Below are 12,286 nucleotides of genomic sequence, written 5' to 3'. Positions count from 1 at the left end.
GTTTTATTGCCTGGTTTAAAACATGTCAGCTGTGCAATTAAAAGGAATTTTCAAAAGTTACATTACTTTGATGAAGTAGTTATACCAGCTACACATTTTTAACAGGTTAGGTAGCAATTTGTAACCTACCGAGTCAATAGTAGCCTTCCCAACACTGTATTTGACATCAATAAAATTATTTTAGCCTGATATTAGACAACTTTTCCTAAAGCTGAAATGCTGAAATATTTAAGCGTTTTATACTTTTGTTCTTGTGCTTTTTGTACACTTTGGCTGGGTCAAATTTGACCCATATCTATTGAAATGGATTTGAGATCTACCAGTGTGGGTAAAATCAAGGAAAAAAGTGGTTTTAGGGAAACTTGGAACTGTGAAAACTGTGCATTATCTATTGTGTGTATCTATTCATTTGTTAATTGTGAGTGTGAGTGTTCATCGAAACAGGCACCTGTTGATCTTTGAGGTGTCATGGAGTTCCCACTGCAATAAACAAGGCAACATTGTTATTACTTTTCTTTGCATGTGTGTTTTTATTGATCTATGGAAGTGTGTGATTTTATGTGAGTCTAATGGGTGTGAATGTTTTTTCATTTTTTTTGAGCCCCTAATGGAAGGCAATTGTCTGTCACTATGTCCAGAATGTGCTTGCCCTGTTCAGTTCTAATAAAATATATCTAAATCATTATGTATTTTTTAAGGTTTGTGTCCTTGGTAAAACAGGACATGATTTCATGGAATTGTAGATGTTTTTTTTTTCTCTATAATTGAGTGGTGCAAAACCTAAAACATACAATCTCAGCGCTCACTGAAACATTAATCAACAATTTAGTAATGTCACATAGCTTATTTATACCCTCTAAAAACACTCTAAAACTAAGTTTTTAAGACCTTACTCTATATAGGCTGCATTGCTTACTTTCATCTGGGTACTGCTGCACTTTCACAATATAGAGAGAATACATGGAGTGATATTGTTTCGAGAGAAATTTGGCGGACACACGTTTGTCTTGAAAGTCAACCAAATGTGAAGCGTGGTTCTCTAAAACAATGCTGTGAATGTTGTCGGGGGAGGGGAGCAAGGAGTGACATAACTCAAAGTTGCATCTGACTGGAGGACACCGAGATAATGTAAACCTGTATTCTTCTGTTTCAGTCATTTTAATTTGCCACATTTCAACTAGTGACTGCTAGATGGACAGAAGTCCAAAGATACGACTTTAGAAATAGCCTACTAAGGCATCCTGGTGACTTGTTGCTTTTTAGGACCCATGGGGTCAACTAAGGTCAAGAATGTCTGTGCACAGTGCACTCCTCCCTGTTTGGTCTCAAACATTTTTCAAATATTTGTTAACCAAATTTTTTTTCTTTAACAGTCAGATCTAAAGGCTATTTCAAGAGTCAAATTCTGGTGAATAAAACACTGATTTATTTATTTTTTTCTTTCTATAATGGCAAATGTATAAAATACCAGTTGTATAAGTTTTAAATTAAAGAGTGCGATAGTGAAATTAAAATAAATACATAAATAAGTACACCTAACTACACCTTTTTTCTTTTTTTTGTACTTTAATGTAATACGATTTAGAACAAGTTATGTAGCTATTTTTAATTACTTCTTTAAAGTCATGTAACTCATTACGTTTGATCACTTTTCTAAAAAAATGTTTTAAATGGGGCAATAAAGCTAGAAAATGTCCAGAAAAAGGTTGACAAAAGAAGGCATTCCTGCGCAGCAAAAAGATGCTAAGAAACAAAAGGAATATGCTATATATAAAGCTTTTACTGAAAAGAATATATTCTGACGTCATCTGTTTGTAGTAACCAACATTTTGAATAGCAAGTGTTATTTAATTACATATCTTTTTTTGTGTAATAGTAACTGGTTACAATTACATTTATTTTGTGAATTAATTACATCTCCGGTGGCTGTATGTATACGAAATATGATCCCCTGAGTTTAAATTAAATTGCAGAACATGATATAATAATAATAATCCAATAACGGGTCCATTCTTCCTGTATTTTGACTATGTATATTGTTGATATTTTAGCAGTTAATAATACTAATGAACCACTGTTATTTTGGTAATATTTTGAATGCATGTAATGGAGTATTTTTATATTTGGGGTATATCTACGCTTGCTTGCGTCAGGCTGTGTACAGGTATTGAACGCTTAAATTTAATGCTTTTTAAGACCCTCTCAAGATAATTTTTTACATAAATTTAAGACTGATTTTTGGACAAATATTTTTCTTTTTAAAGCATTGTATTTAAGTATAAATGAAATCAATGTGCAATCTTGTGCAGAGGTGGGTTTTATGTAACAACATGGTAATTAGAGTGAGTGAGTTTAATCTATGTTTTACTAACAGATAAATGTAGTAGAAAGTAAGAAGACTGTATAAGGTTCAGTGGTAGGCTTAAACATTGGAAAAACAGAAATACAAACTTTTGTGCTGAAGACCTTGAATCATTTTGACAGAGAGAAATTAAAAGATAAATAAATGAAAGAAAGTATTTGTGATGATTAAGGTCTCAAAGTCTTAAATTTAGGGCTATTTAATTAATTTTGAAGCCTAAAATCAATGAAAATTTTAATGTATACCTTTTGAGGACCTGCTGACACCTTGTGTGTGAATCACCTACGTATTTCTACTACTAGAGGTAAATACTCTGTAACTCCCAGTTAAAATGCAAAGGAAATTACTAAAATGGTAGCAACAGATCTAGAAGAAAATGAATTGAAACTTGTGTGTAAGTGCCATATTTTTAAAACAATTCCTATTGCACTGGGAGACCATTCTCTCGCGAGCACGTTTTTGTTTTTACTTTTACTTTGAAGGCCACATCACCTAACTTCCTGTGAGATCACGGCTGCATGCTGCGGACTTGACTGGCTGCAAGACATCGGCGGGGCGACGTCACGGCTCTGAATGATCGCCCTCTGCTTCTCGTCTCTCCATCAGGGCTGCAATCAGAGACATCTACAGGGCATCTCAACTACTGACAGGCTCACCAGGTGAGCACCAGTTTGTTGTCCTGGAACAAGAAGGCAGAAACTGGTTAATGCAGACTGGACACAAAGATCAAACCAGTTAGTATGTCACAGGACAGGCGAGAAAAATGAAATAAGTGGTCAGTGTGAGGAGTGAAACAGGATGCCGCGCCAGGTCAGTGGTTGTTGACACTCTGTTGACACAGCACTGGTTTGCGGGAACATTAGAGGGACCGAGGGGAGGGATGGCACAGCTGAAAATATCAAACCCACACTGGCACAAAGTATTTTGACATCCTAGCCTGGATACATTAACTTAACTCCCGCACAAACATGCATTATGTAACACGTGTTTATTTGCGCCCCCATGTATCTGAACAAGTTGCCCAGGGAATTTTCCAGCCCCTGCATAACCTGTTTGCACTGTAACCTTTCTGTAAATAGTCCTGTGTGTCCATGACATGGCGAAAACAAAAGGGGGGGCCACAAATAGGTATTTAGTGCCATCTAGTGTTTGAAAAATCCAACTACACGGAATCCCAGTTTCCTTTAGAAGAAAAAAACGGGAAAGTAATTGAAACTAATGACAAAATGGGCCAGGACAAAATTAGATCCGGAAACCATTTTTTATTTTGTAAATGGGTTAGCACTCAGACTGTACACAACAGATATCTTCTGAGTTTGACCCGATAAAACCAAAAGGAGCGTCCAGTGACGAGGGAGCAAGGTGGTCAGGTAACTGCAGTGGAAGGTGAGTACAACTTATCTTCTAATATACTTCTCTGTATTCATTTCTCTTTATATCTATAATCTAATGCTTTTTATAAAAGTTTGACCTCTTGTTTCACGTGGGACCACCCTGCTACCTGCCAGTGTTTATCTTAAGCCAGTCAAGCAGTTGCTCTTGGTGAGTGATTTTTGTACAAAAAGACAAAAACTGAAAAAAAAAAAAGAAAAATCACATTACAGAACACTTGAATAACAACTCGGGGAGAGAAAAAAAAAAGTGTAGTAATGCCAGAACAAGCCCCAAAGGTAACACTCATTAAATTAATATGAGAACTATTCCCCCCAAACAAACATGGGCACGTCTATCTGCCTTTTAGTTATAGTTATGAAGTACTGACTGAATTCATGCCAAGGCTCAAAACACCTTCCTTCACTATAGCTGGCAATATATGGTGCTGCGACCAGAGACGGACAGTTTCATACACTACACGTGTTATAAAGACCACATTAGTCCATTTATCGTACTTTTCTTCTAGTAATACAATATATTAAATAAAAAGAATAGGCTAAATCTCTCACGACAAAGCTATGCAGATTATCATAGAAACTGATGACAAGACAATCTATTGACACACAGGCACAGTGCACAAGCTTGCAGGCAGGAAATGAAAAAGAAATATTTGTAGTTTTTAAATAGTACAAAAAATGCTTTTTAGAGTTTTTATTCCTTTTTTTGTGGCTTCAAAAGCACAACTCAAAGTACGAAGCCAGACCTTTGATCTGCTTTAATGTGAGGAAGAAACGGTAGCCATCGTACTCGTTGCCACCCCCCGCAAACAAATACGTGGCATAAATTTAGCTCTAGATCATAAGATTCACAGTTCGTCAACCCTTTAGCTGAGAATCAGCAGTTCTGCTGGCAGTTTTTGTCTTTCTGTGGATGTTTGTGTTCAGTGAGTTGCCTTTTTTTTTTTAATCAAATCATTTGATTTACAAATATTTTCACCAACACTGTGGTAAGGCAGTGATAGACTGAATGTATTTGATTATAAAATGAGCCAAATCTGATCTGATCATGCACGCTGTTGACATATTTTGGGATTCTCTCTCTGTCTCTTTCCCCCTGCAGCTGGCTGTGGGTTCATCCTGTATTTTTACAACCATAACAAATATGGTTATAATCCAAATGTTGAAGTCGCGCCTGTGTTTAATCTATGCCAGCATAACATCCCTGTAACGGACAAAGTGAAACAATAAAATTTCTAAACAGAACTTTTACAACCACTTGCAGGTCAGACATGCAAAACAAGCTATTAATGAGACAAGCCCACAAAATAAGAGTCCGAAATAAAATAAAAAATGTTTTTACATTTGAACAGTAGAACATGAAAATAAGAAAAATAATTTCTATATATAGTCAGGTTTTTTTTTTTTTGTTTTTTTTTTTTTTAAACATTTCTCATAATAATCCAATACTTGTGCGCAGCTGCATTTCAAACTTAAAGCACAGAACAGATGGTGGAGTCTAATTTCATATATTTACCAAGCTGTCGTTACAATAAGAGATTGTCCTTAATCTTCCTGACTGGTTAAATAAAATAACGATAAAAAAATAAAATGAATCTCTTACGATCTAAAGATAAACTCATTGGGTGTAGTAAACATTTCATGAATGAAACGAGAAATGAAAGCACAGTAAAAGTGCGCTCTAACCAATCGACACGTGTGTGTTGTTTTGAATATGAACTGTAGTTAAGGGCACTGGAAATCAAAACTTCTGCAGTGTTTCTCGCTTGTTGTTGCTGCAAAATGTTTTGGGTCGGGCCGGGGTTTCCCGAGCCCATCATGCTTTGCTCTCGGTGGATTTTGTCTGTATGACACTGTTGTGTTCTGCAGTGATCTCCGTCAGGGCGTTTGATAACTCTGCCTCCCCCAGTTTGCCTTTCTCATCAGAAAAAATCTTCCTGCAAAGGAAAGTAGGAGAAAAAGCACAATTAGAAATCTGTTGGTCTATGGCAAAGACAACAAAACATTCTCAGTAAACAAACACTTCAGTTGAACACAATTTCAACCATTTATTCTCAATGACACCTTCACCCAATATGTAAGAAGACACTGTTTGTGACTAGAGGTCTTCTTACATATTTCTTCACCACCTTGACAACAGTTAGATAAATTAAACAGATAATGACATACCCGTATTATTCATCCAGTATCGGCTAGCCTGCCTGATCTGAAACAGCGTTTAGTAAATATTATCTATTTATCGGTTCTACATCAAAGAGACTGATGAGCCCCTGGCTTGTGGTTTGCGATATCCATGTTTGTCTTAAAGCATCCTGCCTGCAGCTCTTCTCCTCTCGTCTGCAGTTCAGAGCAGGGAAACACCATCTAGTCTCTGTTCTCTTTAGCAGAGAGCTGCAGCGTTGGTGAGGATTTAGGCAACACTCAGAGGCATACACTTAGTGCCTGAGACAAAACACTTTATCATTAAACTAAAGCCCCTTTCAGACACTGAATACACAACATTTCTGGATTTGTCAGTTGATCTGTTGAAGCGCTTTATCATTCAGACATACATGTGGTCGGTTACGGCTTATTTCAGACAGGACAGGACGGTTATGGAAAAAGCCACAATACTTGCGCGATATTGCCATCTGCTGCACGAGGAGGAGTAGTGGTACTGCAGAGTTGGACAGTAATGATATCAAGGAAGAAAATGCCTTCATGCATCAGCGATTTATTTCAAAACTTCTTTCCTCTCTAAAGCCTTAATTAATGACCACTGTGAATGAGGATGCTTGCTCCCAAATATATGCTCTTAATCTGATCATTTACACTCTAAATGTTTTGCTGGATATTTCTGATTTCATTCATGTACCTGAGCAAGAATGAAAGTTAAAGCAATAGGGAAGGAGACTGCAGGTCATACTAATGTTATTGTATGACCCTTACACTTTGTTTCAAAATGCATCTCAGGTGATCAGATCACAAGTGGACAGCGAGACACATTCTGATCAGATCCGCGTGACATGCTCAGTAAATTTCTTATTTTACAATCAGTTGGACAAATACACTTCTCCACCAAATTTAGCACATGTACACAGCCTTTTTTTAAAATGGGAAAACCTGTTAAAAATAGGCCATAGAGTGCTTTCCCATTGCCAGTAGACCAGAGAGGTGTTGCTCTGCATTAGAGCTGTATGCCTTTCTGTTTTTAAGTGGTGTGTCATTGCATTGTGCTGGCAAAGGGGCTAAAATTAGCACACACACCATGTATCATATTTCCATCACTGCTGATGGAAGCCTATCAGAGTTGGAGCCAATAAATACCCGTGCCAATCGCAAAGTCATGTGACCTGGGAGTGTATCCCAGTTGTAACCTTTCCCATTAAATACAGATACCAGATGTTAGTGGGGACTGTCAATTGTTTTGCCCTTTCGAAGGAGACGTAGTGAATCCGTTTGATGGCAATATCTCCAGCTGTATCGACACAACCACTAACGTGACTGGTGAGAGTGCGGATGTAATAAAAATGTGCGCTCGGCCCTTTGACCTTTTAGCGAAAGTGACGTAGGCAAAGTCTGAACACAAGTGTCCAGCTGCAGATGCCTGATAAACAACCTGAGTGTGAACCTCAATGTGTCTCAGCTGTGTTCAGATCACCCAAATGCAGTTTAAAACCAAGTGATCTCTTTTGATGCTCATTGCCTTCTTCCCATGTTTTTCAAAGAAATCGATCTAATTTGCTCAGGTTTTAAAGGGTTAACTGTGCCGCTGCAACCTTTCCATTGAGAATGGGTTATGTTCAAAAAGGAGTACCAAGTGTTGCACAACCACATTAGAAGGTTTGTCCACTCAAAGGAGTGAAAATCGGGCCCTCATAGAGGGAGGCAAGACGGGATAAGCTACAGGGATGCAGGGCGCACTCTTTCAGACCGGCTCTCCTCAAATGGAATTATAGTTATGCATAAATGTGCAAAGACAAAAACTGACAAAATTAGTGGTGTAACAAATGAAACAGAGCCTGAGAGAGGAGAGTTCAAACACTGCTTACTCCTCTGCACGTTGGATTGTCAGTTTCGATTAGTTTGTCGGAAAGATGTGCGGGGAGGGGGTTTCTAAAGCTACTCATCAGGAGTGCCTGTCGGATTGTTGGAGCATGCCCACAGCTTTAATCTGACAGCATTTAATTCAGACTTTTGCTGTGTTGGACGTCTTACAGAAATGTTACTAGACTCATAATGTTGTCGTTGTGGCTTTGACACTTACTCAGACATGAGACAGACAATCACATTTATGTAACAAGGTGCATGTCTGAAAGGGGCTTAACTATTCTTGTGGTGAATAATGTTGCAAAAGTGGAGACCCCACGATGGAGAACTGTCACACACACAAGCATTAAAAAACAGTATCGTCATATCACTAGTCTATCACAAGCCAAAACACCTTATTCATTATTGACCCAGTGTCATTACCACAGTTTACCATTACAATATTTCATATTGTGTGGTCAATGGCAAGATGCGGTGGTGAATGAATGGGCATACAAGTTACACACGCACACTCACACAAACACACAGATAAACCTCTAGAGGGAGCCGTACTCATCGTTGACAGGAGGAGCAGTCTTGGCCAGAGTCTCTGATGCCTCCAGAACTGGGCCTGAGGGGGGGAGGTCTGCTCCATCTCCATTGGGCAGAGAGGGGGCAGAGGGCGGGCTCTCTAAGCTAATAAGGTCTGCAGGGATTTGTGAGGGTCTTTTTGTCCCGTTTGTCAACTCTAAGTCTAAAGCCACACTTTTGGGCTCTACGTCAAGGGCTAGAAAGTCGTACATGTCTGGCGATGCTGTTAAGAGATCGTCTAAAACGGGCACCTCAACACTGGCGGGGGCAGGAGGAGAAGAAATAGCAGTAATTGGTAAAGGAGAGAGGACGCCTCCAACTAGAGGAGCGGGTTCTTCAGCATCCAGGTCTTTAGGAGCACTGTGGATCACTGAAGGAATTGCAGCATCTTTGGCAGTGTTATCATCAACAGTTTGGTCAGCAGGTTTGTTATTAGTGTCAAAGGCAGTAAGGCTACAACCGCTGGGATCTGGGGCAGTTGTGTATGAATCGGGGTCTGGTTTTGGAGGGGCAGTGTTTGCTAAAGTGGAGGCAGTTTGTACTGGCGTTTCGGTGTCTAAGGCTACAGTGTGTGGCTGAATGGGAAGCTTGTTGACTGGCGGCCTTGGGGCAGGTTTCTTGGTGTCGAGAGCGGGAGAGGACGATGCGGAAGAAGCAGCCAGTGGAGACACAGGCGGGTTAGCTTTAGCATTCAGAGCTGCAAGCTTAGGAGAGTGTCTACGCTTCGGTGGTATCGGTGTCCCCGATTTTTGAGCTTTAGTCCTTTCAGGAGTACAAGGAGGAGTAGGTACTTTCTCCTGTTCTTCTGGGGTGTCACTTCCTCTTTGCTCAACTAATGGGGCCATTTTAGCTTCGACGGCAGACGTGGAGAGGAGGGGAGTCGGCGGGGCTGTGTTTGACTCTGGAGTCGGGGCCGGGGCCAGGACAGGGGTGGGTGAGGGGTCGTTGGCCGGGGTAGACAGGCTACAAGTGAGGGTAGTGGTCTCGCTAGAGGGGCTGTCCTGAGCGGGGTCAATTGTTGCAGTGGCTGTGTCAGAGTTGGTGGCTACGGAGGAGAGGGTGTCCAGTGCCAGAGCAGCAGTGTAAGCCGCCAGCCTGAGAGAGCAGGGAGAGAACAGAGACACACAGACTAGACACCAGGGTGACTGTGACAGAGGAAGGGTGGCTCGGACGAGAGCATGCAGAGGGATTAGTTGGCTTTAAAGTTCACACAAACATAGACAAAGCAACTAAAAAACAGCAACTATTAAGCCTAGTGAGAAAAAGAAATAAAGAAAAAGAGGGCGTCATGCTGTGAGTGGACATCAAAGGATACATCCCATACACACACCAACATGGAAGTACACTGACTAGGAAAACTAATGTATTAAAAAAACCAGTCTTCCTTCAGAAAACTATATCACCACGTAGAACCACCTATAAGGGTTAAACAGTACCAGTGACAATCTCATACAGAATCATCTAATTTTTCCAGAATGCTGATAATGAGAGATGGCTTGCTGAGGTTGTCAAATGGCTTCATATGAGTTGACCACACTCAAAGAGGACAAAAAGCCTTTCTGTGTCTTTAACTGGTATTGCTTCAACCTTGATACGAGACAGAAAATCTCCAAAAGCTGGAGAAGAAACACAAAGTGCAGTAATCTCCCTCTGAAAGGGAATAAAAACAGAAAAGCAACACAGTTCAGTGAACTCCACTCAAGAATGACCTGAACTTTAAAAAAAAAAAGGTCAAATTGTGTCCTGTTGAATAAGATAATTATTCTTTGAAGTGGAGTGCAATGTACGACAGCTAAAAAGACTTGAGCGGTTGAAAGGCCTTGTGCTGTAGGTCAGGTTTGACTCACTCTGGTTCTGTGAGAGGTGTGGTTTCATTGGGTTCTGTCGGTCCTGCTGCGTTGTGATTTGCTGTGCACTCGTCCTCTGTTCTGACTTCCACTATTGGCTCTTTAGACTCATCTTTCCTGCAGGACAGAAAGGCATAAGCTTGTTAAAATCAGGGTTCCTGGAGAAGTTATGAAATTAGACAAACTTGTTTTCAGGCCTGAAAATGGTTTGAGAACGTATTGGTAAGTTTACATTGTTTTGGCTATTGTTTAAAATATGTTCATAAAAACATGTCTGATTTTACACAATATGTGTTCCTTGTATTACTAATTTAAAATGCTGCGGCTGACCTAGTAGCTACAGACAGGTGAAAACAATTATTCAATTAATTATCTCAAGTGCAACTCAAGGTCCCTGGCCCATTTCTCTTTCAGCTAAAGGCTTCCTGGACTGAAAACATTCAAGACCCCTGAGGTTAACCGTGGCTTTTACACATAAGATTCATGAATACTCACAGTCAGCATGGTAAATGGTTAAATGATGCTGGCGACAGTTACTACAGATGGACTGCTCACTTTTAATGGGAGGCCGCTGCAGTACAGTCATATGGTAAAGCAGCATCAGACTGTCATCTCCAAATTAATCACAGCTTAGGTCAAACTCCTGGCTATTAACAGGTTGGTTATTTAGAGACAGCACTTAGCAGTTAGTTGGTGGTGGGAATGTCTAATGAGTGAGTAAAGTTTGCAACACTAGCAGTATGCTTATCCACAAATGCCTGGGAAATGAGTGTGCAATAATGATTGTCTGTATTGCTATAAAGTCCCGCATTTTAAAGTGCTTAAATAAATTAATTGAAACAGGGTAAAATACGATGTAAAAGTTATGGAAAATTTCATTTGAAAAATAGTGTGGGAGCCCTGCAAAATGACAACGGATGATCTCTTGAACTGTTATCATATCTGCCACAATGAGCAGTGACAAAAGGTGATACATGAGCAGCAGACAGCGATTATGTCACTCTGAGTGGATTATCTTTTCAACTCAGTCACAGTCTGGGCGTTCCAGTGAGCTCAGGTGAAGAAATACATGTGGCTGTATTTCTTTTGTGTGTATGTGTGTGAGAGAGTGAGAAAGTAGTAGCATGAAATGTAACACAAATCAATACACAATGCAACATCCCACTCAAATTGATTCCAGACTGTCTTATTGTTCACATGAGAGTATTTGTTCAATGCTTCACTTAAACCCAACATCCCTCATATTTTCACTGAAGGAGAAATCTGCTCTAAAAACTTCATCTCATTTATGGGCCCATTTTATTGATTTATGTATTTTTCCTGTTCCTGCGGATACTGACTGAATGGACCATAATGCGCTGTAGTCACAAGATGTGTTGATTTTGCTCAAGAGGCACAACTCCTTTTCTTTAATGGAAAATGCTCCTGTGGTTATCTCTAGCTGTATCAGCCTAAACATAAAACCTTCAGCTAAGATTCTTAATCATCTTCAGTGTCAGTCCTTAAAGGCCTTCTGGGGAATGTAAGAAGTCACTAATTAAAGTAGAAGCACAACAGATGAGGCAGAAAAAAATGAAAAAAATGAAAAAAAAAGAAGGTAAAGAACAACTTAATCTAAAAGAAAAAAAAAAACAACTCTACATTTAATCAGTCTTCTTCATAGCTGTAAGTAATTTAACCTGTATTGACTATTTGGGAATTTTTGGCCACTAAAACAGGGTTCAACATTCACTTTCCTCAAAGCGCTGTTTTGGTCTCCACCAACTCCTGAAGAATGGGGCTAAACTTTGAAATGCTTCATTCCTGTTCACAAGCTAGTTGCTCACTTTGTCTCTCTTCTGTTGAGCAGTTAGTGTACAGTGTTATCAGTTTGTCTGCCCAAAACTGATGCCTGCTGTGGCTGGAAAGGATGCCAAGTGATGATGACAAGTGACAACAGCGCATCCACTGACATTATTGCAGAGTCATTGTTAGAGTGTTGCTCAAGCCATTTGCTAACATAGTTACACTGTCACAGGCTTGTTTGTATTACTCGCAATAAAGCACCTCAACTTAACGTTATACATTTGTAATATGTCTGACATATA

General features: G+C 39.7%; 1 protein-coding gene across 3 annotated transcripts in view; it reads right to left on the bottom strand.

Annotated features, from left to right (window-relative positions):
* Nucleotides 1-5,211: 5,211 nt before the first annotated feature.
* Nucleotides 5,212-12,286, bottom strand: part of ncam1b (neural cell adhesion molecule 1b) — a 96,455-nt gene continuing 89,380 nt past the window's right edge. For 2 of the 3 annotated variants that reach the window (XM_042486712.1, XM_042486713.1), the window contains 3 exons: nucleotides 10,200-10,316; nucleotides 8,335-9,447; nucleotides 5,212-5,690 (listed from right to left, as the gene is read on the bottom strand). In XM_042486712.1, coding sequence (XP_042342646.1) covers nucleotides 5,570-5,690; nucleotides 8,335-9,447; nucleotides 10,200-10,316 — 1,351 coding nt within the window. In that variant the 3' untranslated portion in view covers nucleotides 5,212-5,569. The remainder of the gene's footprint in view (nucleotides 5,691-8,334; nucleotides 9,448-10,199; nucleotides 10,317-12,286) is intronic. The other variant, XM_042486714.1, reaches the window with a different exon arrangement.

Source organism: Plectropomus leopardus, chromosome 5 (assembly GCF_008729295.1).
Source record: "Plectropomus leopardus isolate mb chromosome 5, YSFRI_Pleo_2.0, whole genome shotgun sequence".
Taxonomy (NCBI): domain Eukaryota; kingdom Metazoa; phylum Chordata; class Actinopteri; order Perciformes; family Serranidae; genus Plectropomus; species Plectropomus leopardus.
The sequence above is the reverse complement of the archived record's forward strand: the minus strand, read 5'-3'. Positions and strand labels throughout refer to the sequence as shown.